The sequence below is a fragment of the Odocoileus virginianus genome, chromosome 9, assembly GCF_023699985.2.
Source record: "Odocoileus virginianus isolate 20LAN1187 ecotype Illinois chromosome 9, Ovbor_1.2, whole genome shotgun sequence".
Classification (NCBI taxonomy): Eukaryota; Metazoa; Chordata; class Mammalia; order Artiodactyla; family Cervidae; genus Odocoileus; species Odocoileus virginianus.
In genome coordinates this window covers 47,032,279-47,051,072 of record NC_069682.1, presented here as the reverse complement: position 1 = coordinate 47,051,072, position 18,794 = coordinate 47,032,279, and the positions used below count along the sequence as shown (strand labels likewise).

General features: G+C 45.1%; 1 protein-coding gene across 2 annotated transcripts in view; it reads left to right on the top strand.

Moving 5' to 3' along the window:
* The window catches only part of LOC110145827 (tyrosine-protein phosphatase non-receptor type substrate 1-like), a 63,650-nt gene extending 46,291 nt beyond the window's left edge, over positions 1 to 17,359 (top strand). For both annotated transcript variants that reach the window (XM_020906287.2, XM_070472316.1), the window contains exons 2-6: positions 1,619 to 1,975; positions 7,775 to 8,095; positions 8,867 to 9,196; positions 12,187 to 12,292; positions 12,902 to 17,359. In XM_020906287.2, the coding sequence (XP_020761946.2) occupies positions 1,619 to 1,975; positions 7,775 to 8,095; positions 8,867 to 9,196; positions 12,187 to 12,284 (1,106 nt within the window). In that variant the 3' untranslated portion in view covers positions 12,285 to 12,292; positions 12,902 to 17,359. The remainder of the gene's footprint in view (positions 1 to 1,618; positions 1,976 to 7,774; positions 8,096 to 8,866; positions 9,197 to 12,186; positions 12,293 to 12,901) is intronic.
* The last annotated feature ends 1,435 nt before the right edge of the window (positions 17,360 to 18,794 follow it).

Below are 18,794 nucleotides of genomic sequence, written 5' to 3'. Positions count from 1 at the left end.
TTAAAAGATCAAGAAAATTCACCTGAGAAAGAAAATGAAATAGACCTCTTTAGTCTAATAGACAATAATTTCAAAAAGGAGATAATGAAAATGCTGAAGGTAATAAGAGAGAACCCAAATAAACAAAACAAGAAAGGAAAAAGGAGACATAAGACCAGTATTACACAAGTATAAGAAAAAATTAGGAAATCTATGAACAGTTAAATTTGAACAAATTCAACAACCTAAAAGAAATGGAACTTTCTAGAAAAATGCAGTCCACAAGCTGGATGTTGTGGCCAAAGAGAGATAGACAGGTATACCTGTGTATGAAATAGAAACAGACTCACAGACATAGGAAATGGAGTTTCAGTTGTCAAGGTAGATGGGGTAGGGGTTAGGTAAGCTATTATACACGGAAAGGATAAAAAAACAAGATCCTACTGTACAGCATAGAGAAGTATATTCAGTATAATGTGATAAAAATAATGAAAGAGAATATATTTAAAATGTATGTGTATAACTGAGTCACTTTCTATACAGCAAAATTAACACGGCATTGTAAATAGATATACTTCAATTAAAGCAAGTTATAAATCAAGTAAACAAAACATAGACCATCAAAGAGATCTATGTCCTAATACTCACCAGTGAATGTTTTACTTTACATGGCAAAAAAATTTTGTAAAAGTGATTTAAGAATCTTGCTATGGGAAGAATATTCTTGATTATCAATGTAAGCCTAATATAATCTTATAAGAAGGAGGTAGGAAAGGAAAAGTTAGAGGACAGGTGACAATGGAAGCACAACTGGAGTCATAAGAAGATAGAAACCTTGAGAAGAAGAATGTAGACAGTCTTGAGAATTTGGAGAGGCAATGATCAGAGCCTCTAGATGAAATGTAGCCCAGCTGACTCCTTGGTTTTTGTTCAGTAATACTGTTTTGGTCCCTTCATATCCAGAATCATAAGATAATAAAACTGTCATTTTTAGTCACTAAATTTTCTATAATCTATTATAGCTGCTTTAGTCATATAACATGACTGTGTCATTGGAAAAAGTCCCAGGGAGTTGAAACAAAGCTTGACTTTCTTCATAAACTAAATGTTCATTGTGTGTTGGGATCTCTGAGCATCACTGTCACTCAAGTATCCAAGTTGTTGGAGCCAATTCTATCATGAGTATGTAGATTGCTAGGGAGGAGAGAAGCTGGCCCATCAAGGTACTTACCATTTAATAAATCACATACAAAATACACGCATCACTTCTCACAACTCAGTGATCTAAGAGGTCACGTCGTCCCACCTAATGCAAAGGACAGAAGTGCAGCACTCCCTGAGGACACACAGTGAACACCCAGGAATACTGGGTGGATCATGACACTTCCAGAGAGGGCTCAAGGACTCATTCCCAGTCTCTGCCACATCACTGACCTCTGTGCCTTGGCTCCTCGCTTGTGTTAGTGTCTCACATTACAGACTCATTGTGCAAGCTACATGCAATGTACATGCCGTGCGCTGAGTTTAAGGCCCATTCAAGGTGCATTCAGACAATGAACAGCTGTTTTTGATAAACACTTGAGAAAACCTACAGGATCACATGAAGGTGAATAAATAACTACTTTGTATTTTCCTCCAGGAGTGGCAGGTGAGGGGGAGCTGCAGGTGATTCAGCCTAAGACGCCAGTGTCAGTTGCAGCAGGAGAGACGGCCACTCTGCACTGCACCGTGACCTCCATGAGGCCTGTGGGGCCCATCATGTGGTTCAGAGGAACTGGGCCAGGTCGGGAGTTAATCTACAGTCAAAAAGAAGCCCCCTTCCCCAGAGTTACAAATGTTTCAGATGCCACAAAGAGAAACAACATGGACTTTTCCATCCGCATCAGTTATACCACCCCGGCAGACACTGGTGTCTACTACTGTGTGAAGTTCCAGAAAGGAGAACATGGTGACGTGGAGTTTAAATCTGGACCAGGCACTCTTCTCACTGTGAGTGGTGAGTATGGCCTGGGTGTCCTTCATCCCCTGGCCTCTGACAAGTCAACAAGAATGCCCTTCACTCTTTGAACAAAAAAAGGAATCTGGTACAACAGTGACCAGGACATGATCTGATTTTACTCCCTTCTACAAATCAGAGTATTTGAGGCCATGATGGTTGTGCTATTTGCTCAAGGCCCCTCAGCTGGTCAACATGGGAAAAGTCTGGATCCCCCATCTACCTGGCTCCACAGTCCTTGTCCTTTCCATCACATTCAGTCCGTTGATTCCAGGGATAAGGGAAATGAAAGTCTGAGTGACTTGCTCCTTGACAGGCCAGGCCTCACTTCTTACCTCTGGAGAGTGCACCCTCAGTGTGGCTGAGTCTTCTCTTTATTCAGCACTTATTGAGCACCTACTGTGTGCCAGGCCCTGCTCTGGATGCTGTGGAAACAGCAGTGAACAAAGCAGACAGGGGCTCTTCTCCCTTGAAGCTTATGTCCTCTTCCCTTCTGAAGAGGAGAAATCCATCCAGGGCAGGGAGGGGAGATGTGTTTCTTTGTTTTCTATTCAGACTATCACACTGAAAAGAGATTCTAAGAGACACAGTTTCAGTGTTTATTCTGATGGCCCTGATTGGCGACTATGCTGAGAGTTTGGGTGTTTCCAGAGGATCTGTTGAAAAAATTCTTATGTCATTCACGGATTGACTCACATAATCACTGAAGTCTCCCAGCATCTCAGAATGTCCCTTCTCAGGGAAGCAATTCTCCATATGGGTGAGTTAGGAGCTGGAGCAGCCCTATTGAGGCAGAAAAAGTGTTTATTTAGATTTTTCTGACAAATACCCTGAATCCTGGCCTCTCAGAACAGAATAGATCTCTAGACATCATCCTCCCAAACCCCCATGTACAGATGGTGGCCAAGGCCAGGAGATGACAGGGGTCCAGACCACAGTCACATAGACAATGAGAGGATCCATCAAGAACCCAAACTGATTCCAAGCCAGTCTCTTTTGTGCACCAGCATTGGAACTCGTTTCATGGAAGAGACTTGCACACACAAGTTGCAGAATAAAAGTTCCTTGAGTTAACCATGGAAACAGGCTCTTTTCATTGCTCTCCCCAAGGTTCAGAAGGCCCCTCACATTCAGGCCCTGAGCCTGAGGTGACTGGAAAACTATTCCTACTTTCAGCTGCATGATCCAAAAACCCTCATTTCAAAAAAAAAAAACCAAAAAACCCTCATTTCATATCAGCACCTAGAGCTGCCCTGTTTTTCAACAGCTACTTAACACTCAGCATATGGTGATACCATCATTCATCTTATGGTCTATTGCTGATGGACACTAAGTTGTTCCTAACCTTGGGCTACTGAAACAGTGCTGAAGGGATAACATTTCCATGTGTCACTCTCCTTAGAGGAGAAATATCCACTGGAAATGGCATTGCTAGTTTAGACAGTATGAGGATTTTAATTTGTGTGACAGTATTTGCCAGATTTCCCTTCCAGTCATGGTAGTAAATGAATCTCCCCAAACCTCTAGACATCAGCAGGGCAGGTGGCTTTATCATGATTTTGCAGATATTACTAAACTTCCCAGGTGGTGGGTCCCCTGCTCAGTCTCAATACAGCTAGTAAGTGGCTCCCCCACCTCTCAGATCTGCTGGCTTCCACGGCTGTTCATCCTCTTCCGGAGGCTGCCTGCCAGATGATTCCCTGGATGAGAAAGGAGGGAGGGAGGGGAGGAGCAGCCTGTCAGATGGTGAATCCTCCTTAGGCATTTGCTCATTATAAACAGTGTTCGGAAGGAAAGGTTGTCTGTTTTCCATTTTACAGATGAGGACCCTGAGGTTCAGAGAGGGGACTTGATTTGTGAGTAGCTAGAGGAGCCAAGTGGAGCAGGAAATGGCAACCCACTCCAGTGTTCTCGCCTGCAGAATCCCAGGGACGGGGGACCCTGGTGGGCTGCCGTCTATGGGGTCGCACAGAGTCGGACACGACTGAAGCAACTTAGCAGCAGCAGCGGCAGAGGAGACAAGATTGAACCCTAAACACTCACAGTGTCATAGCCCTGCTCTCTGCACACCCCAATGTGCTTGTCAGCGTATGGAGAAAGCTCCAACCCCATCCTCTTAAACTCTTGCTTTGCTCTTTCCTTTGGAAATAAACACTTTAAAAAGTCCTGCAAGGGAGGCAAGTCCAGTTTTACAACCCAGATGAGATAGATCACTCAGTGTTGTGTGATGTGCTGAAATGTTCCTCAATGGCAGGGATCAACACTCTTAAAAGCATCAGGAGATTTTCTCCCCATTGTTGTGATGTTGCCCCTTCACTAGGCCTCCTGTGGAGCAGGTCTGGGAAGGGTGGTGTGGACAGAGTCCAGAGGGGCCACTGCGACCCCAGCAGCACTTGGCATGCCCATTCCTGGTTCTGCAGACTGAGGATGAGGAAGGGGAAGTGTTTCCTAGAGGGAGTGGGGCCCCATGTGAGCAAGACTTCCTAGTTAAGACTTAGGTGTCAGGAGTCTATGACTTCCCTTGTGGCTTCAGGGTCCCCAGGCCTGGGTCCTCAGAGGCCTCTCCTCCCTGTAGTCTTTTGAAGTCAAGAATCTGAGGGAAAAGGGGAGGGTGGTGGTCAGGCTGGGGGCTCCTGAAGGTGGGCACTTGCTCTGCTAATGAACCTGAAGCACGGTTCAGGTTCACTTTCATGGAAAGTGAAAGTGAAAGTCACTCAGTTGTGTCCAACTCTTTGCAACCCCATGGACTATAACAGTCCATGGAATTCTCCAGGCCAGAATGCTGGAGTGGGTAGCCTTTCCCCTCTCCAGGTGATCTTTTCAACCCAGGGATCGAACCCAGGTCTCCCGCGTTGCAGGCGGATTCTTTACCAGCGGAGCCACAAGGGAAACATGGAGGTGACAGGAAACACTGGGACACAGTGGGGAGTGAGAGGAGATGGTCTCTTCACTTCTCTCAGCGTCAGTTTTCGCTTCGTACAATAGCGGTCCTCATGGTCTCCTTTCAGGAGAATTAGAAGTGTTTGAGGTGCTCTGTCTAAATCACCAGCACAGAGTAGGTTCTCCTAATTCAGGTGTTATTTCAAAGCTGAGACCCAGCTCCCTGAGCTTGTCCCCATTCCTCACCTGTAGAAAAAGGATAATCATACAACCTTTGCAGGGTGTCCTGAGGATATAATGATCTGTAACAGCACCACCCCTCAGAGGGCGATGGTGCTGTCCATCCCAGGAGGGCAGTGGGATCCTGGGAACGTCCCAGTCTCCCTATCTGTGAAATAGTTGTAATTACATTAACTTTCAAGAATCTGTGATGACGGGAGAGAGTCTAGAAAGCCCTGGGCTCAGGCCACTGTGGTTGAGAGCCTGGGCCATACCCCTGCCTGGGCCCCCATCCCAGCTCTGCCCCGTCCCGGCTCTGGGACCTCTGACGAGTCCTTCCCAACACTGCGTCAGTGTCCTCGTCCCTCAGTGACAGCCCCATCCTAACAGAGTAGCTGCAGGGATTGAATGAGGGACGCATGTCAAGTGATTAGAGCACAGCCTGGCATGTCTTCCACCAACATGAGCTGTGATGTGCCAAAGCCAGAGGATGTTCTATGGGCCACTTTCCCTCTAAGACTAAGTACAGCTAGGGTTGGTGTGGGACTAGGTACCTTTCAACTTCAACCATTCATGGCATCACCTGGCAGCTGGTGAAAAGATCCCCAGACCCTGGCTCTACCCTAGAAACTCTGATTTAAGTGCACAGACATGGTCTGGGCAGCTGAGTGTCTTAACTCCTGTGGAGGACGCTGGTGTCCAGCCAGGGCACAGGAGCCCAGAGCTACGTGTTCTCTGGGGTCACATGGGAGAGAGCTGCAGTTTCTCCCTGATAGACGTGGACCCCTCTGGTACCTGGGTTGAAAGAACAGCTCTCACAGGGGTCGGTGCTTCAGAATAGACTGTGATGTTGACAGATCTTAGGAGGCCCAAGAAAATCATCCCAAGTGGAGTGGTAGGAATAAATCCCACCTCCAACCAAGCTCTCCTGATCTGAGAGGGTATTCTTCCCCACTCAGGCCACCCTGTGCAGACATGAGCTTCATCACTGGGGAAACCTTCCCAACTTTAAACACAGGTGTCTAAACAGGTGCTAGAATCTCTACAAACACTCCCTGCTCAGCCAGGAGCCCTCCTGCCTCAAACACCAGAGAGGCTCTGATGAAATCTGTCCTCCTTCCTTTCAACTTGCTTACAGATTCTGTAATGATCTGATCTACAGGAAAAGTACCTGTGGTCTCTTGTGTGTTTTGAAAGCCAATTTCCCAAACTTACCTCTTGAGGGGATTATGTATTTTATAGGGGTCAGATTCATAATTTGGTGTTCCTACTATTTCTTTTCATGTAGATTTTTGCAAGGCAGCTGTATGGAGCAAGACTTGAGACTCTCCTTGGTGCTTCTATTGTGCTTTTGTTTTGCTTTCTTTTGCCAAAAATGTAGTTTCAGAACTAGAACGACCAGATCGTAGGATAACAATCACAGGTGTTACTAATTAAGCACCTACTGTGCGCCAGGCTCTTTATGTTACATACATCCTCACTCATCTTACAGATGGTGCTTGTATTTGCTTTGTCCAGAAACAGTGAGGCTCCAGGATATAGAACAGCGACACTAAAATCAGTCTGTCCCGTGCAGTGAGGTGAGCTCTGACCTTACCTGCTGGGTGCCCCAGGCCAGCTGCATCCTTCCTGAGTCTCATCCTATGTATAGGGCCACTGTCAGGTCCCCCCTCAGGGCTGGTGGGAAGATTAGAGAGCCGAGGGTGGTCAAGAGTTCAGCCCATCTTTAAGCTCTGAACAACTCTGGACAAGTGGTATCTAATCACAGTACTTAAAGGGGCATCCATGATGCTAGTGTTTGTTGGATTTGACATATTAAGGTAACTCCTAACTATGTCCTCAAATGTTTGAGTTTTAGGAAGCAAGTTAAATGTTTAGAAATGAAAATATTTGTTACATTTGCTGTCTGACAACTTATAGATGGGATGTTGTGTAATAATGAACAGTTTAGAGACACCCTACAGCACCCATCAATAGAGAGAAACCACCCTCACATTTGATTTGCTGATTTGTATATCTACAGATTTAATAATAGCTAAAAAATTAACCAGACTTCCCTGGTTGCTCAGACAGTAAAGAATTTGCCTGCAATGCAGGAGACAGGGGTTCGATCCCTGGGTCAGGAAGATCCCCTGCAAAGGAAACGGCTACCTACTCCAGTATTCTGGCCTGGAGAATTCCATGGACAGAGGAGCTGGGCAGGCTACAGTCCATGGGGTCATAAAGAATCAGAGACAACTGAACAGCTAACACACACACACATATATAAGAAATTAACCACCACTGGTTTCTCAGCACTCAGTAATCTTTCTTTTCAACCCAGTACTAATCCAAGAGAAAAACCCAGACTCAGAAAAAACAGCTTTTTGCACCATTCCTTTGAAATTCAGGGATTCATACATTGGTCCTACTGGAATATTCATGAAAAGAAAGACAATTGTGAAGGAAATTCATAAATTCCTGAGAGGACAGTTCTGCATATAAATACATTCTGGGTTAAACAGAGGTCTGTGTTTCTTTAGTTTTGTGAAGCACCTGACATGTTTCTCCCAGAAAAAATGCTTCCAGTGCCTGATTTAACCCTCACGGCAACCGTGAATTTAAAAATAATATATTTGCAATTTCTTAACATTGTTACAAGCTTTTTGTAGTGATGATAATCAAAATTATGTTCTTCATTTATAAATGTTTCTTTTGTAGCCAAGCCCTCTCCGCCCATGGTATCCGGCCCTACAGTGAGGGCTACACCTGAGCAGACAGTGAGCTTCACCTGCACATCCCACGGCTTCTCCCCAAGAAACATCTCCCTGAAATGGTTCAAAAATGGCAATGAGCTCTCAGCCTCCCAGACCAGCGTGGACCCACAGAAAGACAACGCTTCCTACAGCATCAACAGCACAACCAAGGTGTTGCTGGCCCCAGGGGACGTTCACTCCCAGGTCATCTGCGAGGTGGCCCACGTCACGCTGCAGGGGGGCCCTCCTCTCCGTGGGACTGCCAGCTTGTCCGAGACCATCCGAGGTAGATGCCCCTTCTGTCAGCCCTAGCCCACACCTGCCCCCAAGATCCCACCTTACTCCTCCTCCTTGCCTTTTGCTTCAGGGCTTGAATTGCCTGAAATCTACTTCCTGACAGTCCTGTCCAACCTAGCCCTTCTAGAAAGGGCTCCTAGAAGAGTTGGTAACTCCATTTTAATGAAAGTGCCAGATATACAACTGCCATGTGCCAAGCACTGTGATAAGTAGTTTTCCTTATCAATGAAAGTGAAAGTGAAGTCTCTCAGTCGTGTCCGACTCTTTGAGACCCCATGGACTGTAGCCTACCAGGCTCCTCCATCCATGGAATTTTCCAGGCAAGAGTACTGGAGTGGGTTGCCATTTCCTTCTCCAGGGGATCTTCCCAATCCAGGGATCAAACCTGGGTATCCCACATTGCAACCAGAGGCTTTACCACCTGAGTATCTCCAATTACTGAGTGACTATGCTAAGCCCAGGACCCTATGTGCTTGGTGATTTCATTTATTTTGCTGCAGTCTTACATTCCAACTGCATGCCAGAGGCTGAGCTTGTTGATTTCACACATTATAAACCTAATAGGAGGTCCCTGTCCTTGAGCAGTGTACTTTCACTGTGTTCAGCGACTTCATTCATATGCAAATAGACCCTCAGTGCTTGAGCACCTGCTGCATGCCTGGCTCTGGGTGACTCCCTGGCTGTGCTGAGCTGTTATCCATCTCCTCCTCTATGACCTGTGTGTTCCATAAGGTCAGAACTTCTTCCTGTGCTGTTTCAGTCCCACCCACCCTGGAGATTACCGGATACCCCCCAGCGGGGAACCAGGTGAACGTCACCTGTCAGGTGAACAAGTTCTACCCCCAGCGCCTACAGCTGACCTGGTTGGAGAACGGAATCTTGTCCCGAACAGAAGCGGCCTCGACCCTCGTAGAGAACAAGGATGGGACCTTTAACCATACAAGCTGGTTCCTGGTAAACTCCTCTGCCCACAGGGAGGCTGTGGTGCTCACCTGCCAGGTGGAGCATGACGGGCAGCCGGCGGTCTCCAAAAACCATACCCTGGAGGTCTCTGCTCCCCAGAAGGACCAGGACACAGGTCAAACCCCTGGTGAGGTCACCATTGCAACTGACCCAGCTGTTTATCTTTTTTTTTTTTTTTACTATTGAAGGTAGTAATTCATTCTTTTAAAAGAACAATCTAGAAGTCAATAGATATAAAATAGAACTTTAAAGTGAGTTCCCACCTCCAAGAGTGACCACTGGTAAGAAAAAGTGTGTCACTTTTAGTCCAGATGACTGGGCTAAGATAATCAAGGTGAATCTGAGTCTCAGAGGACAGGCACCACCAGTCTATATAATAAATATGTGCTAATTAGAGACAGGTTCCCCCCTCAGCTGGGGCTTGTCCCAAGGACAGTCCCCCTTCCTATAAATAAAACATCTTGTAGGCTCTCATGTAACATCAAGAGAGGGTCAAGTCAGGTTTCAGGCACCGTTACTCCAGAAGACCAATCAGAGGCCCACATTTCTTCCAACATACTCTATGGTGTTGTCCTCATCTGCTGGGTCAATACTGGGTCACTGAGTGCCCATGTCCCTGCCTGCTGGAAGAATAAAGAGAGCAAGGGGAGAATAAACAACTTCCCTTAAACATTAGATATAGAACAGTTTCATAATAATGTTCACTTCAACTTAGTCCTGTGTGCACAACCAGTCAGTGGCGTCCACAGCAGTGTGGTTATCTGGCTAAGTATACTGACTTTCTACAAAAGTCATACAAGCGCTCACTGAATATGATCAATTCTAGTGACTAACACCATTTCCAATGGAGCATAAATTCAAATTTTCCAAAATACTATTATTGTTTTCTGTGCACCAAAATTATTTTTAATTTATTTGCAAGTTCTTGGCAAAATTTTCCCATGAAACCGTCTGGCCTTGAGAATCTTCTGAAAATTAATTTGAATCAAATATTTAAGAGTATTCAGATTATTCATTTCACATTGAATGAGCTGAGGTAGTGGGGTTTTTTTTGTTTTTGTTTTTGAGGTATTTGTTCCATCATCTCTGAGTTGTCAAATGTCTTTCTGTACAGTTGTTCATGACATTTCTTTATTACCCTTTTGTCTGCAGTATCTGTAGTGACATCCTTGGTTTCATCCTAATACTGGAAATGTATCATTCCTCCTTTTTTATTTGTCAGTTGTACTGGAAAATTTTCAATGTTATTGGTCTTTTAAAAGGAACACCTTCTTTCTTTCAGTGATTTTTCTCTATTGCTTCTCTGTTTCTAATTTCATTGGTTTTCTTTCTTTCTTTATTATTTCCTTCCTTCCACTTGCCTTAGGTTTATTTTGCTCCTCCTTTTCTCATTTCTTGAGGCAGGAATTTAGGTAATTAGTTTAGACTTTTTCTTTCTTCTAGTGCCACACCTGAGTCTCCTCTTGAAGTGTGGAGTTAGGAGAACGGACCTGGACGGCTGACTACTGTGTTCTTCCTCCAGATCTCAGATCCCTAGGCACTCCGCCTCCTCTCCCACCTCAGAGTCCTATGCTTGTCTCTCATGCTCTTTCTAGGGTTCAAGTTGTACTTAACAGGGAGCATAGGAGAGAAAAGCCCATGCCATTTTGTCCGCAGTGGCTTGGACATGCTTTTACTCTTCAGTCTCCTGATGGGCTCACCCAGGGCTGCTGTAGGGGCCTGATTCAGCATGCCTGCTAGTGTGTTTTTGGGGCATCTAGGTTGTCAGGCTGAAGAGAAGTGTAAGATGTTGACGTGACTTTCCTACTGGGACCCAAAACCTACCCTGGGCATCTGAGGGCTCCAACCACTGCCATGCTGGGTCCAGTCAGCCTGGTGTGAGGATGGACATCTTACTGTTTTTTTAATGGTATTGGGGTGTTTTACAATATATTCCTATCCTAATGACTTGTCTTCCTGCAATATAGAAAAATCCAATACAGTAACGGAGTTTTTGGCTGGTTGGCTCGTTGGTTTTGATAGAGGGACAAAAGTTCTGGGTCCTCTAATTCTTTGGTTCTCTTTTATCTTTCAGGAACCAATGTCTGAAATCCCTTCTCCCTACCTTTTTCTTTTTCTCTTTACTACTCAATGCCAGATAGCACTTCTTTTCTCTTTTTGCCTTTTCTACCCAGAGGGTATGCATTTTAAGTCATGCCTGTCCATAGAGTCAAATCTGTCTTCCTTGAATTATGTTCCTATAGTCACTGTGAGTAATTAATATGTTTAGTGATTTAATACAAGATAAATATATTATCATATAGTTGTAGAGGTCAGACATTATAATGGGTGACTAGGCTGTGTTCCTTCTGAAGATTCTAGAGGAGAATCCATTTCCTTGAATTTTCCAGCTTCCAAGGGTGCCCACACTCCTTGGTAAAGGGCCCCACATTACTCTGACCTCTGCTTCTGATTACATCTGCTTCTCCAAATGACCTGCCTCCATCTTTTACTTATAAGAATCTACATAACTACATTGGCTCTGCTTGGAAAATCTAATTTAATGTGCCCATCTCAAGATCCTTAACAAATCACTACTGCTAATCCTTCTTGCCATGTAAGGTAACATATGCACAGAACCTGGGGATTTTGTGCCAGTCATTTAAAATCAGGCTTACCTTGAAACCCTTTCCTATAGTCTGTGCTCTTAGGAAATTTTCCCAATGTTTTCAAAGTTTATATATATTTAATATTAATGGTGATAATTCCAAATAACTGTAGGCACCTGTTTTAGCTGCCTTGCCTGTTTCTCCTGCATTTTCCTGATGACTTGCCAAGGATGGAATCACAGTCTAATGAGAGATTGTGCATGAGGATTTGCTGAATTTTTCTTGTCTCACAGTTACTTTCAATCCTGACATTTTCTCTTCAAATAATAGGACCCTTGCAGCCTGAGAAAAGAGAGAGGGAAAATGAGGGGATTCTGTACCCTAATTTCTGCCTTGAGCCTTAGCTCACGTTGCAGGTCAAAGCCATAGCATGTTGATGGGCTTCAGCTTCAGATGGAGTAAGTGGAGGCCCCTGGGGATGGCTCCTGTGTGGTGTATCTAATCACTCCTCTTGTCCCCTGATTTCCAGGTCCAGAGCTGTCTTCTCTTTGGGCCATTGTCTTCCTAGTCCCCAAGGTGCTGCTGCTGCTCACTGTATCTGCCATCTTTGTCCACAGGAAGCGTTGAGCCTGACTGTGAGTTATGGATGAGGGAGGGCAGGACAAAATCTAGAAGACACGCAGTCATTAGGGGGTCCACCCACAGGCCACACAGGGGCAGGGCTCACACGGAGTTAAGAGAAGGAGGCACATCTCCCTCAGTACCCACAGGAGTATCATGTTTCCCTCTAAGAAGTGCCCACCTTCCAGGAGACGGTGAGGTCCTGGAGGAGGTGGACTGGATCACGGATTTCCAAGGGTTTCTCCTGGTGTTCCTGTGGAGGGGGTAGGCAGTGTGTGCTGAATGAGGAGCAGCTGAGTGCGTGGCTCCCTTGGAGACCATTTCTAGATCACTGAACTCAGGGGCTCCCTGGGGCAACAGGTATCCACACTTAAGGTAACATTGATTAGTCCCAGCTCAGCTCCTCTGATGCCTGCTCCAACTGTGACTTCTGTGTGACAGAGTGGAAGGCCTGGGGAGGGGGCATGAGGACCTGGGGAGGAGGTTGAGGGGTCAGAGTCAGGGGCTGTCCATCCTTTGAGGACTGGTAGCCCCGGAGGAGAATACCTGGGCATGTGGGAGGCATGCAGAGAACTTTTCCTGAATGATGAGCAGATCATTAAGTATGAAAATGTTTCCCACAGCTCCTCCTTCCTCCCTGCTAGGTGCCACCGTCAGCCTCTACTGTCTCCTTCCCTCACTGAGGACACAGCCCACAAGAAGGACCCAGCTGAAAGCTTCCACAACTCTGCTCCAAAATCTTCTGTCCATGGAGATCTCCCTGTCCACATGTTCATGAAACCCCCAGAGCTGAATCTTCGTATGTGATCCTGAGCAGAGATCATGGGAAGTAGCTCTGGAGACTGACTCACAACATCTCCCTGGGATGTGAGAATTTAGTTCAGCTCAGTCACTCAGTCGTGTCTGACTCTTTGCGACCCCATGAACCGCAGCACACCAGGCCTCCCTGTCCATCACCAACTCCCGGATCCACCCAAACCCATGTCCATTGAGTCGGTGATGCCATCCAACCATCTCATTCTCTGTCATCCCCTTCTTCTCCTGCCCTCAATCTTTCTCATCATCAGGGTCTTTTCAAATGAGTCAGCTCTTCTCATCAAGTGGCCAAAGTATTGGAGTTTCAGCTTAAACATAAGTCCTACCAGTGAACACCCAGGACTGATCTCCTTTGGGATGGACTAGGATCTCCTTGGGTCCAACTAATACAGATCATCCATCACCTTGGACTGAGGCATGGACTCATGGACTCCATGGACTCCATGGACTCCACTAATACCCTGTGGAGAAGAGTTATTCTGTCTTCTGAATTCTTGCCTTCACTTAACTCCCCACCATTGAAGTGCCTGTCTAGTTTTAAACCAAGTGCCATCTTGGTTTTAAGAAAAAATTTTCTCCTTCTCTATTTGTTAGATAGTCTACTTCTCAAACCCAGAAATTAGTGTTTCATCCTCTTTCTGCAATGGAAAGAGTAGTTTTCCATTGACTTGAATATTTCACAATCCTCATGAATTGCTCATGGGAAATATGCTGTGTCCAAAAGCTTTGAATTCATCCTTGATTTCTCTTTCTTTTATGCTATTGTTGTTGTTCAATCATTCGATATATCTGACTCTTTCCAAACCCATGGACTGCAGCATGCCAGGTGTCCCTGTCCTTCACTGTTTCCCAGAGTTTGCTCAAACTCATGTCCATTGATTTGATAATGCCACCCAACTCATCCTCTGTCACCCCCTTCTCCTGCTCCCTTGAACTTTTCCAGCATCAGGGTCTTTTCCAATGAGTCAGCTCCCCCCATTAGGTAGTCAAAGTTTTGGAGCTTCAGCAACAGCACAGTCCTTCCAATTAATAATTAGGGTTGGTTTAGGAGTGACTGGTTTGATCTCTTTGCTGTCCAAGGGACTCTCAAGAGTCTTCTCCAGCACCACAGCTCAAAACCATCAATTCTTCGGCGCTAAGCCTTCTTTACGGTCCAACTCTCACATTGGTACGTTGGCTACTGGAAAAGCCATAGGTTTGACTAGTAGGATCTTTGTTGGAAAAGAGATGTCTCTGCTTCTTAATATGCTGTCTAGGTTGGTTATAGCTTATCTTTCAAGGAGCAAGAATCTTTTAATTTCCTGATTGCAGTCTCTGTCCACATTGAATTTGGAGCTCAAGAAAATAAAGTCTGTCACTGTTTCCATTTTTATCACCATCTATTTGCCATGCAATGATGTGACCAGATGCTATGATTTTTGTTTTTTGAATATTGAGTTTTAAGTCAGATCTTTCACTTTCATCAAGAGGCTCCTTAGTTCCTCTTCACTTTCTGCCATTAGGGTGGTGTCATCTGCATATCTGAGGTTGTTGATATTTATTCCAGCTGTCTTGTTCCAGCTAGTGCTTCATCCATTTCACAAGATTTTTCTCTGCATATAAGTTAAATAAGCAAGGTGACAATATATAGCCTTGATGTACTCCTTTCCCAATTTGGAACCAGTCCATTGTTCCATGTCCGGTTCTAACTGTTGCTTCTTGACCTGCATACAGATTTCTCAGGAGGTTGGTAATATGGTCTGGTATTTACATCTCGTTAAGAATTTGCCACAGTTTATAACTCATATTCAATTCCGCCTTCAAAACAGTAAAGTACAGTGGTGAGATAGTAAACCTTTAACAACTGATTATTTTTTAATTAATTTATTTATTTTAATTGGAGACTAATTACTTTACAATATTGTAGTGTTTTTTGCCACACATTGACATGAATCAGCCATGGGTGTACATGTGTTCCCCATCCTGAACCCCCCTCTGACCTCCCTCCCCATCCCATCCCTCAGGGTCATCCCAGTGCTCCGGCCCTGAGCACCTGTCTCATGCATCAAACCTGGACTGGTGGTCTATTTCACACAGGGTAATATACATGTTTCAATGCTATTCTCTCAAATCATCCCACCCAACAACTGACTCTTAAAAAAAAAACAGGAGAGCTTGATCGGTAGTACATGCCAATTCTTTCTGTAACTACCCCCAATGTGGTCAATTTTAGGTTAGCATCAGTTTAACAACTTGCTTGCAAAATTCCTCAGAATGCAAATATCAAGTCTCACGAGCCAGTCCAAGCCTCTTCCAGCACACCACTGGACTCTTTCCATAATGTCCACATTCTCATCCCCACCACCACTCCCTCATCTCAGCCACCATCATCTCTTCCTGTACCATTGCTATGATCTCTAACTGGCTTTCATGTTTCAGGCACAGTGAATTTTGGGGAATGTCAGTCAAATCCTACCACTCCTCTGCTCCCCACCCCCACACATATGCACATCTCTCTCTTCTTTCCAACCTCTGCTCAAATGTCACTTTATCCAAGACACCTTTCATACACTACCCTGTATAAAATGTTAGTTCCTCTCTTAACCTGGCATTCCATGAGCTCTTAACCTGGTTAATTTGTTTCCTAAGTACTTATTGTCTTGATGGTCTGTACACAAGTTGGAAAAGAATTTCTAAACACAATATTTCAGAAAGGAGTGCGTTAACTAAGAATAAAGATCAGAGATAATGACACTGGAAGCAAAGGGCCAACTTCCTATCAAACCACAGAGAGATAACTGTTAAACAGTGGGCCAGCTCAAGGGAGAGCCATGCTTTCCATGGGTTAGTAGTCAAGTTTTAACAGCCTCAGGAAAAATAAAATTCATGCTGAAAGGGTGGCAGTAAGTGATTGGTTAGGATAGGTATTTTTACCTAATGTGGGGTCAGGGAGAAGGCCTGTTTAGATCAGGACTGGGGATGGGAGTCATGGTAAAGGATGGAAAGAGGGTCAGTCTGTTCTTGAGATGACTTTTGTGCTGGGTTCCGCATCTGTGGCATTGGTACAAGGCCTCCCACCTGCAATACTGGTATATGGCTCCCTACATATTACCACCTGACATACCAAGCATATGCAGTCCTCACTTTGCATGGTAGAAAAGGACCATAAAAATTACTGAATAAACTGGCAGTGAACTCAGTAATCAATAGGAAATATAATGTTCATTCTATGATGCTTTAAATTTGTTTTCAAAACATTATAAACTGTCAGCTCCTACTACTTGTACTTTGATAAATTAGAAACATTGAGAATTTAAGTAATTTATTAATATTTCTTTGTAAAAACATATAAAAAATGCTTGCACCCTACTTACATTCTTCTTGTATAATTTACAACATTGTTGCTGTTGTTCAGTTGCTATTTGTGTCCAACTCTTTTCTACCGGTGAACTGCAGCATGCCAGACTTTCCTGTCCTTCAGTATCTCCTGGAGTTTGCTTAAATTCATGTCCACTGAGTTAGTGATGCCATCAAACCATTCTCAGTCTTTGTCACCCCCTTCTCATCCTGCCTTCAATCTTTCCCAGCATCAGGGTTTTCAGCATCAGGGTCTCTTTCAATGAGTTGGTTCTTCCCATCAGGTGGCCAAAGTATTGGAGCTTTAGCTGCAGCATCAGTCTATTCAGTCAATATTCAGGATTTATTTCCTTTAGGATTGACTGGTTTGATCTCGTTGCTGTCCAAGGGACCCTCAAGAGTCTTCTCCAACACCACAGTTTGAAAGCATCAATTCTTTGGGGCTCAGCCTTCTTAATGTTCCAACTCTCACATCCATACATGGCTACTGGAAAAACCATAGCTTTGACTATACGGCCTTTGTAGGCAAAGTGATGTCTCTGCTTTTTAATACACTGTTTGGGTTTGTCATTGAAGGAATGTTACATGGCTCAAAATAGCCTGGAGTTAAAACTCCCCTCCAGGTTCTCCCCACCATGCTATGTAAAACAAAGAACTCTCTCACCCAAAGGAAAAAAAAATGGACATTAAGGTTGATTATGCCCAGCTCCCAGCAAGTCCAGCCTCTGGCCGATCTCCAGAATTCCTTGCCCCAGTCATTTAAGAGATAGCTATTCCGAACAACCTTGGAGAAGAACAAGCCCCCTTAAGACAGTAGTTTTCCACATATATGCCTGTATATACTTACTCTTTTCTTGGGTTAGTGCAGCAGCTCACTGATCTGACTGCTGCCCTTTCTCGCCTCATTAAAGGTGATGTGTTCCTGTAAAGTGCCGGTCTTGTTCTTTTTCTGAACTTTGCCTTCTGTAAACCCCTTACCCTACATTTATTGGTGCTGGAACCCCAGAAGGTTGAGGTTCCTTGCCATTTTCTGTGGCCAGCTCTTCAGAGTGTGAAAGCCTGCCGAGCTCACTTTCCCTCCGGGGCTTTCAAGAACTCCTCAAGAGGATGCCCTGTGCCTTCGTGAGTGGTACAAGTCCTGTTTAAGGGCTTTATTGGTTTTCCACGTAACCCGAGGAATACTGGCCTCTCTTTCTCTTCCTCTTTTCTCTACACGTTCTTTTCTGCGAGACCAACCAACTCCAGGACAGAGGCCTTTTGCCATTCAACTTCCCTCCACCCACCGGGAATTCTCACCTGACCCAGTAGCCCAGGTAAGCTCGGACAGTACTCTAGGGCGCCATAGACTATCATCCTTTCCGGGTTCCCGGGGAACCCTCTGGCCAAAAGGCCCTTTAGGGACGTACTTGGGGGATGCCCCTCCCTCCTTCAGAGTCTCTCTCTCTCTCTGCCCAGTCAGAAGATTAGGTGATGACCTTTTCTCTTGACCGGACAGTCGCTGGCCATTTGCTATGAGGTCAAGCCAATCCGTCCCACAGGACTCTCCCTTGGCCTATGTAAAATGAAACCTCAAACCTCTACTCATGACCAATCTCAAGGTTCATAAACTCAAGTCACTTTGCACTCAAATTTGGCCTCAATACAAACTAGATAACCAAAACTGCTGGCCTGAGTTCGGGAATTTCCATTTCAATATTTTATCAGATCTCACTAACTTCCTCAAACGGAATAGCAAATGGTCAGAGGTCCCCTATAGTCAAGCCTTCTGGGACCTTAGAAGCCGTCCTTCTCTCTGCAAGGACTGTCTACTTATCAAATTCTCCTCTGCTCTCTCTCCTCCTCCATTACAAAAGAATCCAAATCTAAAGCCCCTAAAAGGGCCCTTAAACCCTCAGCCCCCAATTTCGATGCAGCAGATGAGCCTCCTCCCTACCGCCCTGGGACTACATCCTCTAGCTCTTCCTCCTCCAAAACAGGAAGCGGTGACTCCAAAACCCCAAAAGAGATATCCACCCACTCCCCCTCCATCAGCCAGGACCTCAGAGAGGTAGCAGGACCGGAGAGCCCTACACAGGTTCATGTGCCTTTCTCAATTTCTGATATGAGCCAAATTGAAGAAAAATTGGGATCCTTCTCAGAAAATCCTACCAGATACAGAAAAGAATTCCTCTGCCTTACACAAGCATATCATTTAACCTGGAATGATCTTTATTACATCCTAAATGCCTGACGAAAAGGAACGGATATGGCAGGCAGCCTAGACTCATGATGATCAGCTCCATAGCCAAGATAGGACTAATCCGATGGCTGATGATGCAGTCCCTTTAACTGAGCCACGGTGGACATATCAAGCAGGTGATGCCG